This window comes from Paroedura picta, chromosome 2, assembly GCF_049243985.1.
Source record: "Paroedura picta isolate Pp20150507F chromosome 2, Ppicta_v3.0, whole genome shotgun sequence".
In the NCBI taxonomy this organism is placed as follows: Eukaryota; Metazoa; Chordata; class Lepidosauria; order Squamata; family Gekkonidae; genus Paroedura; species Paroedura picta.
In genome coordinates, this window is record NC_135370.1 from 109,288,722 (window position 1) to 109,314,174 (window position 25,453).

The 25,453-nt window shown below is 41.9% G+C and overlaps 1 protein-coding gene across 5 annotated transcripts in view; it reads right to left on the bottom strand.

Annotated features, from left to right (window-relative positions):
* NELL1 (neural EGFL like 1) overlaps positions 1-25,453 on the bottom strand; it is a 705,231-nt gene that overhangs the window by 484,350 nt on the left and 195,428 nt on the right. For all 5 annotated transcript variants that reach the window (XM_077322024.1, XM_077322027.1, XM_077322026.1 and 2 more), the window contains exons 10-11: positions 17,016-17,089; positions 7,042-7,141 (exon numbers count right to left, since the gene is read on the bottom strand). In XM_077322024.1, coding sequence (XP_077178139.1) covers positions 7,042-7,141; positions 17,016-17,089 — 174 coding nt within the window. The remainder of the gene's footprint in view (positions 1-7,041; positions 7,142-17,015; positions 17,090-25,453) is intronic.

Here is a 25,453-nt window from a genome sequence, read left to right on the forward strand (position 1 = left end):
GCTAATTGAAGTGTCACCTGAAGCTGCCACTGAAGAATTATAAGACTCTTTTATATAAGCAGTAAATGCAAGGGTCAGCACACCATATTATTTATATGATGATGCCAACATATTCCACACTAAAAACCAAATTTCAGCCAGTGGGTGAATATTATGCTAGCTGCCTATCCAAAGAAAACCCATCAGACAAACTATTGTAGTATATTGTGAATAAAAAATACTTTACTTGAAAATGTTTAACTGGATACTACTTCGCAGACTGTCAGACAAGAAAGTGATTAAATAACCTGTGTTTGTGAAGACTGGCATTGTGCTCATGGAAATGTATAGATGTGATATAAAATGCTTTTGTGGAACTTTTACTTGAACAACCAATGAAAGAAAATGCACAATCTCATTTGTCACTCAAGGTAACAATCACCATCACCATCCATAATAAAGCTGTAGATTTCAACAAGGATAGCAAATCTTTAAAAAAAAAAGATTAAACTGCAATCAAGAAATTGTTCCACATCTCTATAGTTTTTTGATTACATTACATTTTAAACAAAAAATTTTTAAACTGCAACAATCATTACCAATGAATTTGATTGCTTCAGACCATTATACCTCATTATATATGTGTCTCTGCAAGTGTGGGGAAGAAAGATCCAGCTCTGCTTTTAAGAAGAAAGATAATTTGGGAAGTGTGAATAAGGATTCCAATTTATTATTTTCATTTAAAACACTATTTTTTAAATTAAATTTCTTATTCTATTTGTTTCCACTGGTTTCAATGGGAAACTGGTTCTACCAGTAACTTTTTCATCCTGTTTGTACTGTACCCCTCATATACAGGATCTCACCTGTCAAATTTCAAGCATGGGAGATCTGAGGATCTTGAAACCACTCCAAGTTTGTTTCATAATTCAATACAAGGTATTGTTTATTACCTTTAAAGCTCTTCACAGTCTGGGTCTTCAAGTTGCCACCCACTAACAATTCCCCCACTCACGGTGGCCTTTCTGGAAATGACAAGAGCCCAGACCTTTTCCATGATGGCTCTTAATGACCGATTATGCATGGCAGCAGTTGCACCTGAGTACTGCTGGTTTCTAGAACATATGGGGGAAGGAATCCACCAGCACAAGTAGACTGCCCCAATGTTGTGCATGTGCATGCACATCACTGGGGCTGGAAATGTTGCAGCAGTAGCAGCAGCAGAGGGGATCAGGGGGGATGGGGCCCCACCACACAATGGCAGGAGAGCAGCACTATCCCACCATCATGAGGGTGGGAAAACTCCCCGTTCGGCTCCATGCCTCTGCAGAGCCAACTGGGGTATTTGGTGCCCCTGCAGGGATACTTGTGTGTATGGGGCTGCCCTGGCCTAGCCTCCAATGGCAACCTTGGGACCAAAGGGAACACAGAAGAATCCATGTTCCCTTACCACAGGCCATATGAGGGTGTGAGTCGGGCCAGGGTTGGGAAGGGGACAGGATGGTGTCGGTGTCGAGTGCAATCAGGGATTTGCCTCATTGCCCTGCTGTCACCAGCCCGGACTTCCCACCCAGTTCATAATCGGTCTAACTGTGTAATGGGTCTCCAGAAGAAGTGAGACAGATCTTTATCGAAAGTCATTAGAAGATGCTGCTAGGCTTGCTTGTTTGACAGGGCTTTTGATGGAATATGAGCAAGCATCTTTCAAAGGAACAAGGAGGTATCTGGAAGTTTTAATTTTATTTGATCTGAAATTGTAAGTTTCCTTGAGCCAAGATGAAAGACAGGTATGACAGCCCCTGTTCTCTTCCCTACCTCAGAGGCAATATTTTCTATCCAGTTTTCTTTCTTGTACAGACTGAGCCATCCTAGTAATGTGTTTTCTACTTTCCTGAAGAATTCTGGTAGTCCTACCCTGTCACAATATAATATTTTCCTGTTTTCTCAGCCCAGGAACCAAGAGAGGGATTGGGACCACCCTTTAACTAAAATGGGACTCCAAACAGTTTTATATTCCAAATTAACAAAATATTTTATTCAACTTAGAGGGGAAAGGTCATCTGAAACCAGGAGTAAAATTTCTGAGATAACTCAATATAATCAGAGTCCAGTAGCACCTTTAAGACCAACAAAGATTTATTCAAGGAGTGAGCTTTCAAGTGCAAGCACTCTCAAAAGCTCACGCCTTGAATAAATATTTGTTGGTCTTAAAGGTGCTACTACTGGACTCTGATTTTATTATGCTACTTCAGACCAACATGGCCACTCAAACTCAATTAGGGTTGGGCGCTCTGGGATCCAAAGAGGCCATTCATGCCTGAAGCAGCTCTGCGCCTGCGTGTGTATGCTGGCTGGCATGCTGGCACCTCCCCTCCTCCCTGCGCCACGGTGTTGTCTGCTTCAGGCGCAAACAGCCACTTCGGATACCGAAGAACCCAACCCTAAACTCAATATAGATCATTCTGAGCTAAAATCAGCACAGGCACAGATTTAGTTCTTATTTTTCAGGTTAATGAGATTTTCTTAAGCTTTTTATGGAGACTTAAATCTTTTGTTCCAGTGCTTTCCCCAAAACATTCCAGTACACTTTTGTTGAGTATTTTCTAACTCTTTTGGTTTCCAGAAGTACTCAAACCCCTTCTCCTGAAACAAAAAAATCTTGTATTGAGTTTTTAACTGACTCTTAAGGTCAATAAACGCAGTTTCTAACCACACCAGATCAGGTATATCTGCACTCTTCAGAGCTATCTCCCTGTTTAACTGTGTAGATAAATCTTCCTCTTTCTAAAAGATCCATTTCCTTTCTTTCATCCAAAAGGGAGTCTTCATCTAACTACCCACTTATCCTTGCCAACTTTCCCAGTTCTCCTGTCTATATTAACCTGCTCTCAATCAGGGCTGGATTTCAAATGAATTCTCCTGCTCAGCACTGAGCTCTAAATCTCTCTCCACTCAGCTGATGCTAACTAATCAGTTTGCTTTGCAGCAGACTGTCACTCTAGGATCTTTGGTTCTTTGAATAATTAGTTCCTCATAGTCCATTAGCTGTTAGCACTTTTAAACTTTTAAAAACTGCAGTCTATCACAGCAGGATATAAATGTTTTAATAAGTTTTCTAGTAACATCCAGATTAACTAGTATAGCATATGGTACATGGGAATGTGTTTGAAGATGGTTCCCAAATGACAATTGGTCCTTATTGAGACATACCACAGTGATCATATTAAGCCAATATATTGTCATCTACATTGGCTTCCAGGGTTTTGGGGGTTTTTTTGGGTGGGGGCATAGTTCAAGCAAAAGGTTCTGACACAGAAAGCTCTACATGGCTTATGCCACAAGCTCTTAAAGGACCATTTCCACATCTATTACAATCTGGAACTTGTTATCCTTAAGGAACCAAACTAACCCAAGTTCAGTTGGCTGTGACCCAAGAGGCAGCTTTTCCCAATAATCTACGCCCAATGAAATGTTCATCTATAGGAATTGAAAGAAAGACCAAATCTCCAGTAGCCTTTTGGCCTTGATTTAAGGGCCTTTATTAACCGATTTAGTAAATGTGTATGGTGGCTCACCACATCTGCCGATAATTTTTACTAGGAGCTGCTATGCTACATGTTGGCACTAACAGAGAAAGGTGGTTTACCATATATGTACTGCAAATTGGTTTATAGGTTTTTGATTTTCTGGTGGTTTTGTTTTCCATTTTATTGCACACTACCTTGGTGAACATATGGTAAAAAAAACTTTAATACAAACACCCCATCTGTTGATGGACAGCTATCCATCTACATCCACAGATTCCCTGGCCCAGCTGAATCATTGCAACTCCAGACCCTTGATGGGGTCCAAGTAAGAACTTGAGCAGCCATCAAGAGTCTTTATGTGACCTTCAATGCCTCCCTATCAATGGAGGTCCAGGTCATAAATGTTGCTCACCAGGTATTCTGCCATCTCTGCCAGGCACACTTGCCTGTATACGACCTAGCAACTGTGATCCATGCAACCATCAACTCCAGGCTACACTGCTTTAACTCACTCTAGATAGGGTTGCTATTGAAGTTGCTTCAACTAGTCCAGAATCAGTTACATGGGCCCTCATCAGAACCCACTGGAGAACATCTCCCAGATGTACTTGCTCCAGACTGAGGACCAAATCAGGGTCAGGATTTTCGTTCCTACCTTTAAAGGCCTAAACCAGGGGTAGTCAAACTGCGGCCCTCCAGATGTCCATGGACTACAATTCCCAGGAGCCCCCTGCCAGCGAATGATGGCAGGGGGCTCCTGGGAATTGTAGTCCATGGACATCTGGAGGGCCGCAGTTTGACTACCCCTGGCCTAAACAGTCTAAGACTGATTTTAATGCAGTTTTTAATATTTACAGTTTGGTTAGTGTTTTTGTGATTTAATATAATTTTAGCCTTTTTTGTAATGGACATTGGTATTTCCATATACAAGATTTTTCTCTTTTTTCTTAAACCTCATCATTTTGGTTACATCCTCAATAAAACAGTGACAGTCACTCCTATAACTATGTGGTGATCCAAATATCATTTCCCCCACTGACAAGCAAACGGCAGGATGTCAGGAGGCACCCCATTGAACTGAATAGATTTCCACTAGAACCACTAGAACTAAAGAGAAAAGGGAATACTGACATGGGAATACTGACATGAAAAGTTCAGATCTAAAGGAAGTAGGAAACACTCTCAATGACAACAACAAAGTAATCACTCATTATCTCAAACACCACTTAGTAAGCAGACCAGTAGATACAGTAATGTAAAAACACCCACCAGATCTTGAAAACACATAGGTCCATGAGAACAGAACTAGAACATCCAAGAAGCAACAGTTATAAAGACTGTTTAGACAGAATCAAGTATCTAATGTTGATAGCTGCCAAGCCAACAATGAAACATTGTATAGAATAACCCTTGTCAGGGAATTTTTTTTTTGCCACAAGATCTATATAACTCTTCTGATCAGAAAATGTCCTTGATGGTTAATTTATCTTTTGACACTTGCCCTCTGTTCTTGCACCCAGTTCCTCTGATTTCCTTAAACTCTAACCCAAATAGCCACACTCCAAAATAATGGAGAGCTCTGAATAGTGACTAATCCTGGCTTGGGTCCTCTAGTGCATTTTTGTGAATGAAAGGGTTTTCCAAATGTTGTTCCTGGGTTCTTCCTGAAGAAAAGTTTCATATGATGTGGGCTGCCATGGAAGGGAGGGCAAGAAAGTTGTGCTCTGCTGGTGGGAGTGTTCCTGTGAATCCAAGCTCTTGTCAAAAATTATGGTCCTAGTCATACTGGTCACAGCATCAACATTATGCATGAGCCTTTGTTCAGATGGGTTTGAATAAATGGGAAAAGAGTAGGGATTGGGTGGGGGAACTGAAGACAATGCTGCCAAGGGCGCACAATACGGTGCTTACAGCTGTGGCGATGCACAAAACTATCATAAGCTCATCAACTGGCTGCAACAGACTACAACTGTAACTGTGAACATTAACAAAATATAGGCACATTACAAAATCAACAATGAATTGCGGTTTCTGAAGGAAAAAAAAGTAATTTAAAATGCCTGTTAACCTACCTACTCTCCAAAATACAATTTAAATTTTAAAATGGTGTTCTGCTTTGCAAAACCTTTTCCTGTTTTTATTTTGTTCATGGTAACAACAATCCCGTAAGGAGATTTTATATCATCTTTGGTTGATAGTAGAGGTGGCGAAGGTTGCTCATTCACAGCAATCACTCCCCATTGAGAATCCACACTAAAAAGATTCTAAATACTTTCCTCAATCAGTCTCTTATTGTTCTCCCCACCCCAGAGGATTTTTTGTTTAAAATCACAGTTGCTATAGTAATATAGCAAGTACTGAGTTTGTAAAGGTTTTTTTGTAAAGCTTAGAAAGAAAGAAAGAAAGAAAGAAAGAAAGAAAGAAAGAAAGAAAGAAAGAAAGAAAGAAAGAAAGAAAGAAAGAAAGAAAGAAAGAAAGAAAGAAAGAAAGAAAGAAAGAAAGAAAGAAAGAAAGAAAGCTGCCATAATATAAAATGGAGCTGTTTTACCAGGTCCTTAATTGAGGCCAGGACTTAGATCTGGGCCCCTCCTTGAATTGGCCAAATCATTGACATATCCCTGTTGTGTCTCCTGAGGCCCTGAATTGAAGCCTGTGGAGCGGGGTGCAGGTTTTATCATCACTATGAGTGGGTTAAATCATGGGTAGTCAACCTGTGGTCCTCTATATGTTCATGGACTACAATTCCCATGAGCCCATGCCAGCATTTTCTGGCAAGAGCTCATAGGAATTGTAGTCCATGAACATCTGGAAGACCACAGGTTGACTATCCCTAGATTAAATGGTTTATTTTAAGGGAGATATTAAGAGGATGTCATTGTAGGTATTACATTACATTCTGTTACCCGCCATGAGCCAGTGGGTGGGAGTGGTGGGCTACAAATCAAATATAAATAAATAAATAAATAAATAAATAAATAAATAAATAAATAAATAAATAAATAAATAAATAGTGTATGACTGTTAAGAAAACAATAAAAATTATTAATAAATAAATATTTCCCCCCCTTTAAGTTAGCAAAAAGCTTTCTGGTGTGTGTCATAGGGGGGCAGCCATAAAAGGAAGATAGTAACAATATGATAGCAGGTGGAATGGTCAAAAACCTCCATCTTCTCCATCCACATGACATATACAAATTTTATTGAACTTCAATATTAGAGAAAAGGCTGCACCAAAGCAGGTTCAAGACACACAGGAGTAAATCAGGGGAATCCATAGAAAGTGGACACAATAAGAATAATACTGTGGAAATGCTCCAAAAGGAAAAGAAAAAAGGCTCCAGATTTAGATAAAAGCTACAGTAACATGTTCGTGTGAAATCAACCTAAGGTAAGTCATATGTACAAGAGCCTGTCCCCAATGACACCAGTAAATCCAATGGGCAGTCTCCAAGAACCAAAGCTAACACTGTGTCTTATGAACTACACTGACTGTCAAGAACAGAACTCACCAAGTATTTGCCAACCTCCTACTTACCTTTGCAAACACTGCAGCACTGGTTCTCTGGGAGGATGTAATCTTTTTCTGAGCAGTTCAATGGAGGACAGCTCTCTGTTACTTTTACTAACATTCCATTCTGGAAATAAATAATGTTTTAAAGAATGACACTGATGAAAATGAAAGTGACTGGAGGGCCACACAGTTTTCAAGTCTACAGCACTAGTGATATTTAGCCACAGCTGTAATAAAGCGAAAGGCAGGAAGGTAAATACATTGTACCCTATAGCATCAAATATTGATTTAACATTTATAGGCCCACAGTTTAAAAGAAAAAGCATTTAAGTATAAGATTGCACAGTTGCCGCTTTCCATAATCTGTTGAACCAGGTACAGCAATCAAATGTTTTCCACTCATAATTATTACTAGTAAATCCCTTGGTGTTTTATACCAGTATTTCTTATCTGGTGTACTTTTTTGTTTTCTATTATTTTCTCTAACTCAAAGGCAACAGACAAACTATAAAAATAAAATCTCTCTGATCCAGTTATTGCACTCTACGTTGCACTAAATGTTATGTCTAGTTAATATTTGCAGGTTAAAAACTAGGCCACTTTTTGTTTGCATAAGGTACACACCCAAAATGAATGTTTTTTTGAGAAAAAATCCTGAATTTGCACAACTTTAAGTTCCTCCCGATATGATGGTTCATATCAGTTTCAGGAGAGTAGTTTTGTTGGTCTGCAGTAGAAGAGCTAGATTTGAATTCAATAAATTTTCAGGCTATTAACTTTTCAGAGTCAAAGCTCCATTTATCAGAACTAGCTGCATTGCTTGACTGCTGGAAATGCAGTCAACATCCATGTTTCTATACAGTAATGTTACTTTAAGGTTGCTGAAACCTAGTTCTGTAAGCAATATATACCCATATATACTTGAGCATAAGCCAACCCGAATTTTAGCCAAGGCACCTAATTTCACCACAATATCAACAATAACAGGAAAGTGGGACCCTCACTTGAGTATAAGCCTAGGGAAGCTTTTTCAGCATTAAAAATCTGCTGAACAAGTCAGCTTACACTCAAGTATATACAGTATATGCCAAATGTTTTCTAGGGGACTGTGTTATACACGACCATAGTAGCAGCTGTCACAAAGAAAACAGGAAGTTCATGGAAGAAAATGGGAGACAAAGTAAGCAGAAACTCATTCTTTCATATGTGATTTCAGTTGTGTACAGAAGACCAAAAGTATGCAGATATGAAAAATGATGTAGCAACATTGGGCTAGAGTACTTGAAAGACTACCTCATCCCTTCTTGTTTAGTCCACCAGTAAAGATCTGACTCAAAAGCCCCTTTTGACTTTGTCTCTCTAGTCACAACTGAAAGGTTTACACTTGATAATTAGCAATATTTTGATAAATAGTAATCGTTGGTAGACACAGCAATATTCTCAGAAAAGAATGTAAACATGTGGTGACAAGTTAACAATTCCATGTCAAATGGAGTGCATCCCCAGCTCAGTGGTGGGAATTTGGCATGGGGAAGATCCCTTTGCGAACAGGACAGGCCTGCATGCTGGCCTGCTCTTTGGAGGGGGCCTCCATAAGAGGCCGTGTGTAAGTAGAGCCGGGCGGCCCCCTCACTCATGGGGAGGCTGGATGGTGGAGCTGCATTTCTGGATGGCAGGGGGCCTGGCAGAGGTTTGCATCCAACACTTATGGTAATAAAAGTTGTGGCCTGTTTAATGCCAAAAAAATCATAAGGAGTCGGTATATGAACGGGACTTGCCCCAGCGGTATATGAATGGGACTTGCCCCAGCATTTGCCATAGTGGAGAAGCCCCATGGTCACAAAGGCACCAGGCGACTCTGGGACTACAGGTCCCAGAGTGCCCTGGACAGGCCAAGGTGTGTGCCATTGGGAGAGGGGGCAGTGATTTACCTCTTCCCCACTCCCTCCTTTAGAAAGGTGGCTATAGTAGAAACCTTTTACTCATCAAGCAACATCAAAAATATGTTGCTTTGGAATTAGCCTTTGCATTGGAACACTGATGTGGGACACCATATTCAGCATATCCATTTCTATTTTACAGTTGTGCCACATATAGGAACCAAGGGCAATACAAGCATAGTTGATAGAATGATAGCTACTGTGCCAACAGCAGCAGACATGTTCTACATATTCTAGGATATAATTCAGCACTGAATTTTGGATCAAACAATGCAGATACTGTCACACAAGATTGTTCCCATCTAACAATACCTGAAAGACTAATTTTGGATTAAAAAAAACAGATGACCACTAACTGGATGACCACTAATAGGCACAATTTCTTGTAAATTTCCCATCCACAGGGGAGGCCTATGCACAAGCAGGGCACTGCCCCCAAATCCCAGAAATAAGCATGGTGCATGTAGTCTGTGGACTACAACAGTGTATATGTAAATGTTCATAATTTAGACTGAATTACAAAGATCAAATTAAATTTGAATTTACCCTATCATTAGGATTTATAACTCTAACAAAGCAACAAAAATGATTATCAGCACAGTTCTTAAATAATTAGACCTGCTTCAAACTTCTTCATTCAGAAAGAAATAATATAAAATATGATAGCATGTTAAATTACCACACAATGCATCAATCAAATGGCAAACTATACATGATTTGCTCATTCTGTCTTTCTGAGTGATTTTGTAAAATGTTCTATAATTATTACTCTATTCAGAACCAATTAGGGAGACTTTTCAGTTGTAATTCTAAGGTAGAACAGTTGTTTTCTTCCATTATGTGTTATGAATCTCTGGACCTCATTTGGAAACTCGGAATAGGTTGATGTGATTTCCAATGGAGATCTGCTTTTTCATTGAAACAATTCACTCAGCTATTTTTTCTCCAGTGAAGTAATTTAATTCATACATCAATATGGAACCACTAATGCAAAAGGAAGGTAGAAATATTTTTGGGAAAAAGAAAATAGTAGGCAAATAAAAGGTCCAAATATCTACCTCTTAGCTGCTATATTCCCACTGAAAATGATGTCACTTTGACACATTCTGCTGTAGAAAAAAAAGCAGCTAGGTAGTGAAGGCACATGGTGGTAAATATGTGCAGTTGAACCATAACCTTCATAATTAATATATCTTACTATCAATGTGGCCCCTATCTGTGAATACTTAAATATAGAGATAAGGACCATGGACAGACAAGACAGATCTTTCTACAATGACAAGAAGAGTAGCAGATTTGCAGAAAAAAATTGAAATCTTAAAAAAAAAATTACATTGACCAATTATGCATGGGCTGGAATGCCCACAATGGTGGTGACAGGGCTTTGGAAAAAATCCCCAATTATGCATGATGTCGCCACCATCCGAGGCCTGGCCCGGCCCAGCCCCTCAGAAGACCTGCATTAAGAAAACATGGATTCTTCCGCAGGCTGGGATCCACTGTGGTCACGGGCAAGGGCTAGATCGGGCTAGCCTGTGCATAATCAGAGGAGCCAGGCTTTCAGCCCAGCTCCTCCCCTGAACTACGGTGTCCCTACAGGGACACCTCTCGCCCTTGCCAGCTCTGCAGAGCCACGGAGCTGACAGAAACATTCCCCCACCTCTTCCATGGTGGGAAAGCAGCATGCTGTTCCCCACCATCATGCAGTGGGGGGCCCAAGCCCCTAATCCCCCTGCCGCCATTGCCGGAAAACTCCCAGCATTTCCACCCCCACGTTGCATGCATAGGAACATTGCATTGACGCAGCCAACTTGCACCGGGGGAGCCCTTCCCCTGTGCATACACGGGGAACAGCGGGGCTTTTTGCCCTGTCGCAACAGAACGGTGGCAGCCTGCCAACATGTATAATGGGCCATTGAGGGGTTAATTCCCCCAAATGATAGGAGGAATGTCTGTAGCTTTAAGAAATGAATGCGCTCAGTGACCATTGCTAGGCATACATTGCTAGCCATTGCTAGCCAAGAAGCCTCAGTTGTGCTTTCTCGGGGCTTTTTTAGCCTTTAATAGAGGATTCATTGAGGAAATGCCTAGTAACAACTTTCAGGAGACTTGCTACCAATAAATTTTCCTGACTCACCCAGGCCCAGCTACTTGCTACTTCTCAGTAGCAGCCACCCAACGAAAGTCAGAGTAGTGCAGTGATTAGAGCATCACATTATAATCTGGGAGGCACAGCTCTGAATCTCCACTCGGCCATGGAAGTTTCCTGTGTGCCTTGAGGCCAGTCACATGCCCTCACCTTAACCTACCTCATAGGATTACTGTGATGAGAAAATGAAAAAGAGGAGAATATTAGCTGCCTTGGATTTCCATTGTTGAGAAAGGCAGGGTATAAATGAATATCTTTAAAAATTAAAAATAGCTGGAGATGAGAATCAGATAAAAGTTGGGTTGCTGGGGAAAGAGAAGCAAAGGGAGGGAACAGGAGTGATATCACGCTGCCAGAATGTTCTGCAATGGGATGGTCTGCCATGGGATGGGGGATGGTTATGTGTGCAATGCTATAGAATGATAAATAAACACATTGTATCAGTACAAAAACAGTCTCTCTTCATTTAATCCATGCAGTGACAGAGTGTCTGTGAAGATCCAATACATCTTTCTTTTCTTCAGCTGCTTGAGAAGTTGTATGTAGGAGTTGGACCTTGTTCTGCTACCCAGAAACTCAGTATCAACCTGCACTAATCCACTGCTTGAAGAATTTGATTGCCTCAGTTTGGAGGATCTTAGCAAGGAGTTGCTTATCTTCAGGCAGGAACTCCAGAAATGGCAAGATCTTCTCTCACAAGAACATCTGGTAACCATCTATGATGATTGCTTAATTGGAAATCTTGAAACATACAGGTGATCCAAAGACTGCAGTGAGCTTGTCTTAGTAGAAGAAGAATTTAATTTCCATCCTAGGACATCTAACTTTATGCCCTGTGTATCAGTCTGATGGACTTTAGATTGCATTTAATCAGTCACCAAAGAAGACAGTTGAAGCTTTATCATTAAACAGTTAAAGGGCTCCTTTTTAATTCTATAGAAACGTTCCACTCTTCTAGACTTGAGTTGGATGCAGGTTTCTGCCACAGCTCTTGAGAGAGATCTTCAAACCCCTTTAACATAAAAGGTAAAGGTATCCCCTGTGCAAGCACCAGGTCATGTCGGACCCTTGGGGTGACGCCCTCCGGCGTTTTCATGGCAGACTCAATATGGGGTAGTTTGCCAGTGCCTTCCCAGTCATTATCGTTTACCCCCCAGCAAGATGGGTACTCATTTTACCGAACTTGGGAGGATGGAAGGCTGAGTCAACCTTGAACCGACTACTGGGATTGAACTCCCAGCCTCATGGGCAGAGTTTCAGACTGCATGTCTGCTGCCTTACCACTCTACGCCACAAGAGGCTCATAAATAGACACTACTTAATATCTTGTCCTTTGACTTGTGTTCAGATGTGACAACTTCTATTTCCAAGGACCGAGCCATACATATCATCAGTTCCTCCCTCATCTGTAAGGGAGGCCAGAGAGGACTCACCCATTCTCTTGTCTGGACTCAGGTCCGATGTAGTGTCAGAATCATTGGATTCCGCTGCAGGATCCTCTCCCTTTACAGTAGGTACTAGAGAGCGAGGCCTACATGACAGTGCTGCAGAAGGTGGATAAAAGGGTGCCTGATGAGGATAAGAACACAAATTCACATCTCTGGATTGTTTAAAGCTATCATCTCATTCCTCCAGATAATCTGGAGAAATATACGAGTCAAATAACCATCACATAGGTGGTTGAGGCTAAAGCCATAGAATCATTGCCATTTGCTCTGGATCCAAATCACATATAACTTGATCTGCCAGTAAACTAGCTTCTCCCTCTCTATCTGAAATTGAAACTGAGGGAATCTTAGATTGGTGGATGAAGCTCTTAGTGTCTCCTGAAGAGTTGGCACAGGATCAGGAGTATGCATATTGCTGAGGCACAGATTTATGTTTTTCTTCATCTTTGGGCTTAGTCATCATACTCTCAATTGGTAGCTCTGAAGAGGCACAGTGAGGCAGAAGGAAGCATGACTCTGATTGGACCCATTGTGGCACGAATCCAGGAGATGGAGCTGACCTTGTCAAAGTGAAGGATGAGGTACCAGAAAGCTTTTCTTAGGTCAATTTAGGCAACAGCTCTAAGTATTCCAAGACTTTCTCCAACAATTCTGCCATAGGTTTTGCTACCCTATTAAGTTTTGGGGGTGAAATGTTAGCAGACCTTACATGTGTGACATTGTGCCGTTCCCCACACAAAACAGGCATAAGTTGCACTCATCAGTTTGGGTTGTCTTTACCCTACAGTGGGTATTTTTTTTGGGGTGGGGGGAAGTATTCTGAGCCATTATAACTCAGAAACAAAAGGACAGATTAAAATGGGTAGCCGTGTTGGTCTGAAGTAGCACAATAAAATCAGAGTCCAATAGCACCTTTAAGACCAACAAAGATTTATTAAAGGCGTGAGCAAGCACTCTTTTAAGATTTATTAAGGGCGTGAGCAAGCACTCTTCGTGAGACTATGAATTTCTTACATGACAAGAACATCCGCACTGGTGGCGGCAGGGAATTGGGGAAAATCCCAGATTATGCACGCCGCTACCACCAGCCAGGGCACGACCCAGCCCAGGCCCTTGGAAGACCCGTATTAACGGAATGCGGGTTCTTCCAGAGACCTGGGACTCCTGAGGGCGCAGGCGAGGGCTAGTCCGACCAAGGCCCGTGCATAATCAGAGCCGAGCTTTTGGAGATGGGCTTTTGGCCTGGCTCCTCCCCTGACCAACGGCATCCCTGCAGGGACACCTCTCACCCCTACTGGCTCCGCAGTTCCATGGAGCCGACAGGGGCAACCCCCCCCCACCCCCACCATGGTGGGAGAGCAGCATGCTGCTCCCCACCATCCTGAATCAGGGCCCCCTGCCCCCGATCCCCCCTCACCCACTGCCGCAGCTTACCTGCGCTCCCGGCCCCACATTTTGTGTGTGTGGGGCTGTTGCGCCGTGGTGGCCAGTGTGCGCTCAGGATGCCCCACCCCCGTGTGTACTCAGGAGACAGCGGGGCTTTTTACCCTAGCGCAGTGGAATGGCGGCAGCCCGGCGTGGCTGCTGCCATGCATAATCGGTCACTGTTAGGTTTCTCTACTCTCCTATTTCTATACATAGTTGTTTATCTTCTTAATAAAAACAATATTATTCTTTTAAGCAACTTCATGCTTAGCTCTCTTGCATATTTAAACAGAGATTCAACACGATGACTTTCTCCTTCAGCAGCAAAAGAGGAACTGAGGGTGGGGACGCTGCTGCATGGGTTCACATGGTCCCTTGATGAGAACAAGTTTTGGGCTCAAGCATGCTGTGCCCCCTGTACTCTTTTAGCTGCAAGAATCTCCCCAATGGAAGGCCTGTTTAGGCATAGTCCCTATGAGGGACTACACAGAAGATTGATGATGAAATGGCTGATACTTCCTTCATCAACATCAAATTGTATTGTCCAAGATTATTTTCTAAATTCACTATATTCAATACCTTCTGAAGTGTTTGCCTTTCCCTACCTCCGTGTAGATGTATACACTAAGCAAGAAGCCCTGTGCTGTCTCAGCAACTAATGATCCTAAACTGTAAGAATATGCCACTTCCCAAGTACCCTGTACATTGATCTTTCCCTTCCACTTTTTCTCTTTGATTTACAAAGGTCATATGTTAATACAAATAGAGCATAACAAGCACCGATAGCACAAGTTTAGCTTAACTCCTTCGTGAGAATGGCTCTTCAATTCAAAGCAAATTGCTGTTCTTCTCACTTGTGCTTACCTTCTAATCCCTGCCTCTCAGCAGCCTCATTCTAAGCAGAGACTTGTGTGTCGTATCTACTGTGGCATCCTATTTTAGGAAAGTAAATTAAATAAACAGCACACAGTCCACATTTTAAAAGACCCCTTTCCACCAGTACTAAGACAAGCTCATGGCAGTTTCTGGATCACTTGTACAAAGATGTGGGGGGGGGGTTATTGCTCTTCTCTAGTAATGTAGAAAACTTAGATGCTAATGCCTTGGTATATTAATATACCTAATAGTCTTCATGTGGACACTTAAATAAATGGACTGGGTCATAGAGAGAAACTATATTTCTACATACTTGGGGAAATCTCTAGGTTTGTAGAAAAATACTAGCTACTTTAAAGAAACTGGGGGATAAACACCCCCCAAACAAAAGTGCATTTGTCTTCACTGGTACAGACCTCTGTTGGCCCACCAGGGGATGGAGAAGAGAGGGATCTGGGGCCACGTGACCCAGACAGGTAGAGGCTTAACATCAGGAAGAAGTTTCTGACAGTTAGAGCGGTTTCTCAGTGGAACAGGCTTCCTCGGGAGGTGGTGGGTTCTCCATCTTTGGAAATTTTTAAACATTGGCTGGATAGACATCTGACAGAGAGGCTGATTCTGTGAAGGCTTAAGGGGGTGTCAGGTTACAGTAGATGAGCGATTGGGATGTTAGTGTCCTGCATAGTGCAGGGGGTTGGACTAGATGACCCATGAGGTACCTTCCAACTCTATGATTCTATGATTCTACGATTCTAGGCATTAGTGCAGCAGTTGGACAAGAGATGGAGTAAAATTGGCAGCCACCAGCATCCCCCATTCTGTGCTACCACCACAGACTGTAGGTCCCTACAAAATGACAGGGAGGAAACAGAGGGCGGACAAGCAAGCAGAGTGGTGGGCAGGAAGGCAGAGAAGGGGGAAATCTACTGGTATGAGCATGATTGTCTGAGAGAGTTCATCCCTGTTTTTTTCACAGCAATACACTCTGTAAAATTGCAGCGAACAGGGGACCAACCAACCCTATGCCAAAGATGGTAGGCAATTCTACATTATTAGATAGATTCAAGATATTACACAGATATTTGTCAGTGACAGGCGTCAACACAGTTTGTTGCCATGTCTGCATTTCAAAATCACTATAAATTGGAGTTTGATTCAAAGCTAATCAGATCACAAAGGCTTCAGCTGTGGGCCACATATGAAGGGTGGAGAGAGCAAGCGTAGTACATGAATACATCATGATGTTGTGTTCATGTCCATTACAAACATTTGAATGTGGCCATCAAAACAAAATGTCTATCCATTCCCATATAGCATGTTAGAGGAAGCAAGTTAAGCCATAAAAAGCATCAAATATTGCTCAGTGGAGTGGCAGTCTCTACCTCAGTAATAAGTAAAGTAGAGAATAGACTAATGCAGTGGTTCCCAAGGGTTCTATTTTCAAAGATCCTTTCCATACTGATATTCCAGCTGTAGCATGTCCAAGCACTGGAATCTTTTCTGTTGCAGGTGACACTAAACGTAGAGCATGCCCCACTTTTACATCCTGTTGTGAGGGCATCATAGTAATTCCATAAAAAAACAGAGAACATGTACCCCTTATCGCCTGCCCCTTGCAAAGGGAGAATTATGTAATTTGTGTTTCCCAGGCACTTGTCCATCATTAGTGACCTTCTTATTCATAAATCTATTTTAAGGTATTGATAAATCAAATATTGAAAATCACTGGCCTAACCATGCTGGGTGCAATTCTGTTTCTGTAGTAAAGCAGATGGGAACTTGGTAAGTACCTCGATGAGTGATTGCTTGCAAATTCATATATTCCACTTGGTGCCCCTTGACGAAAGGGCAAGATACAAATGCAGCGACAAATGTGATTAAAATGTATCATAGTTTACAGCTCTACTTCAAAAATGCCTCTACTGTCAAGTTATGTAATATAGAGAAGGAAGGAAGAAATTACTTCCTAAATCACAAGTCACACTTTTATTGTACTACCTAGGGCATGTGCATTGCTTCCAGGGAATCTAGGTCACCTTGTGAGGATGACAAATGCCACAACACCTTAAGCAATATGCTGCACCTTAGTGCTGTCACTTATGAAGATTCCACAGTCTTTTAAAGTGAAGCAGTGAACATTTGGAAGGTTTAAAAACGTACATGGCATTCTCTGCAGATCTTGGTTAAAATCCGCTGACCTTCTGTCAACACTTTCCCTCCGTAGCTGCATTTGGCTGGAATGTAAAGAAAAGAATGGAAAAAGACCTGAGTAAGTAGTAGTAAGTGAATATAAATTACACAGTTCAGCAAAAACAATATTTCTTAAGTAAATATAGCTATATTGTGGTAAATATGATTTAGTCATTCTGCTTCCACTACCAATCAGTGTTAATTGCTCTCATTTATTTTGACTGTAATAGTAAATTCATTACACAAACTATTATCTTGAAGCATTTCACCATTCATGTTGACAAACTAGGCTACTTAGTGACCTGAAGTGACAGTAAAAGCAGAATGGATACTGAACCCAATTCATTAACAGAATTAGTCATCACAATGACATTCTATAGATCAGCCACTGCACATTTATATTAAGTATACTTGTAGGGGGTATTCAAAGTACTGAAGAATTAGACTTGTTGAGCAACAACACAGATGTCACATTAAACCCAGTTTCAACAAGTAAAAGGAGAAACTGACAAACTTTGTTCCTGTATAATTGATGAGAATGTCTTGGAGAGACAAAAGGATTGATCAGCTACTGTTTTTTTTTTAAAGAATCAGTGCTGTAAAACAAATAGAAAACGAAAAGCATCACATAAAATCCAAATTGACGAAAACCTGTAGTGCGAAATTTAACTTCATAAACACTTGGATCTACTTCTTTCTTTGATTTGATGCCTTTGGAAATAGAAAAATTCAAATAAGGAAACAATATGAGCCACTGTGGGTCTCCACTGGGGAGAAAGGTGTGATTTAAATTAAATAAATAAACAAAACTTGTGAATTTCTAACTGTAGAATGAATAACTGAAATGCCTGTGGCGTTAGTATATATTTATCATCCCAACTGAAGCCTCTTGAGATGTTTTATACAGACCTTTAGACATTAGAAATATCATTAAATATCCTCTAAATGCACACCATAGGTGAGAGATTTCTGACAATATCAATGCTGGACAAATGGAATTCCATTTCCAGTTCGTTCATCCCTCCAAGAACTTCCAAATATACCACATTTGTTCATGTACAGAGAACTACAGACAGACGAATATTGCTGCTTCTTGTTCTTTTTGGTGGTTTAGCTTTCCTGTCAGTATACTTATAGTTTAAATATGGCAACAACAAAAGGGAAAACTGAGATTTTGCTTTCTGAGGAAATACACTGTTTTGATGGAATAGCACTGCAACCTGATGCAAAAATGTATAAATGCAATATAAAAAGACCACAAATTCTTCCTCAGAATGGCCTTTCATTTTCCTTGAGATTACTCTGCATGGCCAGTCACTTGTGGGGATGCTTCCATACTTTTGAAGAGGCAGATGGAGGATTTATCTGCACTCACAATTTTTTTTCTGGTCTGGATCCTGCAAAATTCTGATCAATCTGAACCCAAATCTCACAACAAATCTGCAACATTCCTTTTTTCTGACTTGAAACCCCTTTCAATCAAATGCTGTCTTCTGCACTTGAATTATTCCAATTGTCAGTTTCCTCTCTTCCTCATGCTTGATAGGGGGGGGGCACATTCCAGCACCTCTACGCATCTTTTAGCCAGAGTGTGTGTACATGGGGAGGGAGAAGCAAGGGTTGTTTGAAGCTCCAGCCAGGATTGTTCGAGCTATTAATTGGTCTGTTGATTAGTTTCTGGCAGGATCAGGGCTTTCAATTCTGGGTTTTGCCTATTGCATGTCAGAGCATGTATAAAGTTAAGGGGACACTGTCTTTTAAAAATGACTGTAAGTGGGGGGGAATAGTTTTCAAAAGTCTTTACTAGTGCTTTCTCTCACTCTCCATCCATCCCAATGTTTCCTCCTCACTTTAAGAAACAAATAGCCAAGCAAACCATTCCCCCATCCCCCTGTGAAGCACATGTGGGCTGTTCTTCAACTCTTTCTTGTATGAGTGCTTCTCACATTACTTGAAGAGGACTTGTAACTTTTAGGCAGCACCAGAAAGGAAAGGGAACCAACTGGGAACCAACAAATTAGCAGACACTACAGCACAATGTCCATGCTGGAGGTGTGGGTTTGGGGTGGAGGACGTAAGTCCAAAATAGGAAAAGGCATGGTATCCCTATGGAGTTTGTAAGGCAAGAGACATTTAGAGGTAGTTTTCAATTTCATACCTCTGCATCATAACCATAGAATTCATTGGTGGTTTGTCATCCCAAACACTAACCAAGGGCGACCCTACTTAGTTTCCAAGATCTGACAAATCTGGGCTAGCCTTGCCCATCCTGGTCAGGGGAAAACTCAGTTATATGTTTGTGTAAAACAACAAAATGGAATGGCTTGAAAATTCTTTAAGAAATACAAAGCAAACAAAAACCTGTATCCAAATAGCATAGTTCAAACAATGATTTTAAATGGACAGGCAATAATAGGCTCAGTGACTGCTTCTTTATTTCCAGATTCTTAGGTCAGATGACGTTACTCAGATTATTGTTCTTGTTTCCAACTACATTCTTCTTCAGATTCTGTTCTTGTTTTTAGGTGCGAAGTCATGTACGACCCATCGCGACCCGAAGGACAATGATCTTCCAAGCCTTCCTGTTCTCTACCATTCCTCGAAGTCCATTTAAGTTCACACCGACAGCTTCAGTGACTCGATCCATCCACTTCATTCTCTGTCGTCCCCTTCTTCTTTTGTCCTCAATCGCTCCCAGGATTAGGCTCTTCCCCAGGGAGTCCTTCTTTTCATTAGGTGGCCAAAGTATTTGAGTTTCATCTTCAGGATCTGGCCTTCTAAGGTGCAGTCCGGACTGATCTCCTCTAGGACTAACCGGTTTGTTCGCCTTGCAGTCCAAGGGACTCGCAAGAGTCTTCTCCAGCACCAAAGCCTCAATTCTTTAATGCTCGGCCATCCTTATGGTCCAACTTTCACAGCCATATATTGCAACTGGGAAGACCATAGCCTTGACTAGATGCACTTTCGTTGGCAAGGTGATTTCTCTGCTTTTTAGGATGCTTTCTAGATTTGCTATATTTCTTCCCCAGGAACAAGCGTCTTTTAATTTCTTTCCTGCATTCCCCATCTGCAATGATCTTGGAACCCAGGAAAATAAAATCTGTCACTATCTCCATTACTTCCCCATCTATTTACCAGGAATTGAGGGCCGGATGCCATGATTTTCGTTTTCTTGATGTTGAGTTTAAAGCCAACCTTTGCACTCTTCTCCTTCACTCACATCACAAGGCTCTTCAGTTCCTCTTTGCTCTCTGCCATTAGAGTGGTACCATCTGAATATCTGAGGTTATTGATATCTCTCACTGCAATCTTGATCCCCATTTGTGACTAATCTAACCCCGCCTTTCTCATGATGTGCTCCGCAGACAAGTTAAATAGGCAAGACGACAGTATACAGCCTTGCTGAACTCCCTTCTCAATTTTGAACCAATCAGTGATTCTATTCCCGGTCCTCACTGTTGCTTCTTCACCTGCATATAGGTTTCTCAAAACACAGATAAGATGCTTTGGTATTCCCATCTCTTTAAGAACTTTCCACAATTTGTTGTGCTCCATACAATCAAAGGCTTTAGCATAGTCAATAAAGCAGAAGTAAATGTACTTCTGGAACTTCTGAAGCTTAACATCGTATGATGGCAATTTGATCTCTAGTTCCTCTGCCTCTTCGAAATCCTGCCTGTACTTCTGCAAGTTCTCGGTCCACATATTGCTGGAGCCTAGCTTGTAGGATTTTGAGCATAACTTTGCTAGCATGAGAAATGAGTGCAATGGTGTGGTAGTTTGAACATTCTGTGGTATTCCCCTTCTTTTGGATTGGAATGTAAACTGACCTTTTCCGATCCTGTGACCACTGTTGAGTTTCCCAAATTTGCTGGCATCATCATCATCATCATCATCATCATCATCATCATCATCATCATCATCACCATCATTATTATTATTATTATTTAATTTATATCCCGCCTCCCCCCGGAGGCTCGAGGCGGGGTCATATAAAAACCAATCCCCTAAAACAATAAAAGTATAAAAGTACAATAAAACATAATACAATTAATACAAAAGTTAAGACAAGAATGGCAGCAAAATTCAATATAACTGACCCAATTCCACACCCACTAAGAAGGGAAAAGGAGGGGGCCGATGATAGACGCAACCGTCACATTTGTGAGGAGGGGTAGGCCTCAACCGAAAGCCTGGTGGAAGAGCTCCATCTTGCAGGCCCTTGAAGGTCAAAACCAAAACCTTGAACCTGATCCGGAAGATAACCGGTAGCCAATGCAGCTGCCTCAGCACTGGCTGGATATGTGCCCTCCAAGGTGTAGCCATGTAGACCCTAGCAGCTGCATTTTGGACCAGTTACAGTTTCCGGATCAAACCCAAAGACAGGCCGGTGTAGGGCGAGCTACAGAAATCTAATCTGGAGGTGACCATCGCATGGATCACTGTAGCCAAGTGTTCAGAGGACAGATAGGGCGCTAGAAGCTGAGCCTGGTGGAGATGGAAAAATGCCTGGCCAGCTACCTGTTTGACCTGTGCCTCGAGTGTTAGCGAGGCATCCATGGTCACCCCCAGGTTTCTGGCCTGAGACGTGATCTTAAGTTGCGTCCTGGCCAGACAGGGCAAGCGCACTTCCTCGTCTGCTCCCCTACGACCCAACCGCAGGACCTCCGTCTTGGAGGGGTTGAGTTTCAAGTGACTCTGCTCGAGCCATCCAGCCACTGTTTCCAAACATCTGTTGAATGGTTCCGGGGGAGGGTCCGGGCAGCCATCCATGAGGAGAAAGTGCTGACTGTCATCAGCATATTGATGGCAACCCAGCCCAAAACTCCACACCAGTTGAGCAGGAGGGTGCATAAAGATGTTGAATAATGTGGAAGAGAGTACCAAGCCCTGTGGGACCCCACAAGGGAGCCGGTAAGGGCCCGATAGTTCCTCTCCCACAGCTACCGTCTGTGTCCGGTTTTGAAGGAAGGAGCCTATCCAGCGCAAGGCTGTACCCCTTATCCCCGTACTGGCAAGACGGCTCACTAGCAGCTCGTGATCGACCACGTCTAACACGGCCTTCAGATCTAAAAGAACTAGCACAGCAGAGCCGCCTCGGTCAAACTGGCGACAGAGGTCATCCAACAAGGAGACCAACACCGTCTCAACCTCATGACCAGGACAGAAGACAGACTGGTATGGATTGTCCGCCACAGCCCTTTCCACCACCTTACCCAGGAACGTTCAGTGCGCTACCGGGTGGTAGCTTGCAGGGTCATGCTGATCCAGAGATGGTTTCTTGAGGAGAGGGAACACCACCGCCTCCCTCAACACCTCAGGGAACTCCCCCAACTGGAGAGAGCAGTTGACGATGTCCCTGAGCTGATCACCTATCCGTCCATCACTCCCTTTAAGGAGCCAAGACGGATAGGGATCGAGGGGGCAAGTGGTCACCCTCATCCTCCCTACCAACCCGTCCACTTCGGATAGAGAGAGCCACCTGAAGCCATCAAACTTTGCTTCCAAAGGCGACCAGCGGGCCTCCAGTTCATTAACTGTATTAACTGTAGTGGGAAGGGAGTGGCGGAGCGACAAGACTTTTATCTGCAAAATGGCTCGCAAATGCCTCACAGCTGGCCGCTGGTCAATTTCCTTCTATTTTGGCGCCCTTCTTCCAGGGCATATTGAGTGTAGCACTTTTACTACATCATCTTTTAAGATTCTGAATAGTTCAACTGGAGTGCTGTCACCTCCACTAGCTTTATTGTTGCTCAGACTTCCTAAGGTCCATTTGACTTATATATATAAAGGTAAAGGTATCCCCAGAGAGGAGGCGGAGCCATGGCACTTGGATAGCTCGATTACTTCGAGCTCCTGTTCCACTGAGGGTCAATCACTGCTGTGATTGACAGAATCGGGTTTTGGGTACGCTAACCCAACCATAAATCTTCTCAGGAATTCCTTGTGAATCTCTGGGGCCTCTCTGTTCCGCAGGGAAATTAATCTCCCACTGGAACGTAAGCTCAGTGTGCACAGGGTCCAGCAAGCGCCGTCCGCCATCTTAAAATCTTTTTTCCTTTTCTTCTTTTTTCAACTCTGCAATCTACAAAGCTTATTTTAATCTTCCAAGATAATTGGACACCTCCCAGCAAGACCTTCAACTCACCACAACTCCGGAGCGAAAACATCTGGCAGACATCAGATCGAGCCTACAAACAGTGAGTGGGGTTTCCCTCGGCACCTTCTTCCCTGGAATGAACTCTCGGCGTGGAGAGTTGCTCTCGCTAATCCAAACAAGCCAGAGTGACAGGATTTATTACCACTGAGGGGGTGAAGCAGCCAAATTCCAAGATATTGAGTCATTAATCAACGCAGAGATGCAAGTGCTTTTCCGCTTCTCCGTCTTTACTCTTCCCCCCGTTTCTGGCTCTGCTTGATGCCACCTCATCATGAGGCAGGCTAATTTTCTTTTCTAAGCGAAGAAGGACTTAAATCAACTTAAACTAATAAGTATTATATCTGTTTTTGGTCTTCGAAGATAAGAGAGATTAGAGCCGTGGAATCTCGCGAGAACTAAGCTCTAGAAACATTCCTTTAATTCAAAACAGACTGTTGCTTTCGTTAGGACTCTGTAGGACCTCTACTGGCTATCTGCAAAATTGCAAATATATTTTGGAAACAACATATGCATAATTGATTAACAAAATTCCAAACCTGGAACATGTTTTCGTTTAAAAAATTTGCATATCTTCTAGATAAACAAACACAAGACCTGAAAGAATCTCTAAATGGTTCACTTAAAAATATGCTCATGGAGTTTAAAGGCATTAAGGAAGAAGTCTCTAACAGGAATGATGAACCAATGGTAGTGGCTGATGATTGCTTTAAACAAGATGGAAAATTACCAGCAGAAGAGGAATCTGAAATTATGGAGATGGAAAAGGGGATGTCAGAGTCTTGCAGCTCAGATAAGGACACCCTACCTGAGAAGATATATAGCCACTCCAAAGCAACAATACACAAGAAAGACATATGGATCTGCGGTGAAAGCAATCGATTGAAAGGAGCTTCATGGAAAAACATCTGTACTGATATTGGAGTCCAGGAGGTACAACTGCTTCAAGATTTATCGATGTATACTTCGAGGGAAAGACTACAACTGTACTTTCCCAGCCAAAGACCAATAGGACAGAACATTAGTCAACGGGAGCTACAAGACGTAATAAGCCTCGAAATGAGACCTCCTTAAGAAGCTTGGGGAATGGAAATGCAACACAGTGGTCGAAATTCCTTTCCTCTTTTACCTCCTGTATGCAGCCATATAGGCAATATAACTAGTTAAGAAGTTAATCTGGGGTCTAAGATCTTTTAAGTAAGCTGAATCTGTATTATTAAACCTAATTTCGCACTGCCTACTAGCTCAAAATCAAAGCATAACTAAAAGGAGACACCTAATGGAATGGGCTTATATTATAGTGTGGGGTTCTAGATTTCCTATGATAGCTGAATTTGAATTATCTAGCATATCTCTGTAGTGACTTTCAGCCTAAACTTAATGCATAACTAAAAGAAGGTTTTTAACTGAGGAGGTGTAAATATAACTAACGAAAAATCTATTCTATTAATTAATGAAGACTCCATTTTATTATTTCTGGTATTAACAATGTATACCTATACATATTTGTTTCTCTTCTTTCTGTACAATTAAGCAGGCTTATTCTTTTTTTTCCTTTTTCCCTTTTTCTAGTGAAAATGTGGAGGGCTCTAGGACTACGTTAAGTATAAACTGTTTATGATTGTTAAAACTATCAGAAACTATGCAAACAAATGTTGAAATGATGGTAACAAGGTAGACTTCTCTTTTTAAATGTGGTGCAAACGTGAAAAAGTCTATAAAAAGTCTATAAGCTTTGGGTAAAAGTCCATAATATTGTAGCCAGTTTATAATCTTAAATGGAGAGAAGAGGGTTTTTAAGATTGAAACAGGGAACCAAAATGTTTTTCCACAGTGCTTCCTAACCCACATACAGAGCTTCTTCTTCCATGCGACGACGGCAGAAAAACTAGAATTGGCCAAGAAATGGAAAACGTAAGAACTACCCTCGACAGAAGACTGGGTGAATAAACTAGCTGATCTTACCAAGATAGTCAAACTGACACTAAGAGGTCTTTCAAGAACAATGGGGCCCTTACCTGAACTATTTACAAAAGGGATTAAAAATGGGGAACCAAGTGTATCAAACGAAGAGTATAGCTCTCCTTCTCTGTATTAACAATGTAGATTGCATGTATCTTACTGTCTTCAACTCTTCAATTCTGGAAAATAAAATAAAAACTTTCTATAAAAAAAAAAAAAAAAAAAAAAGGTAAAGGTATCCCCAAGTCATGTCTGACCCTTGGGGTGATGCTCTCTAGCGTTTTCTTGG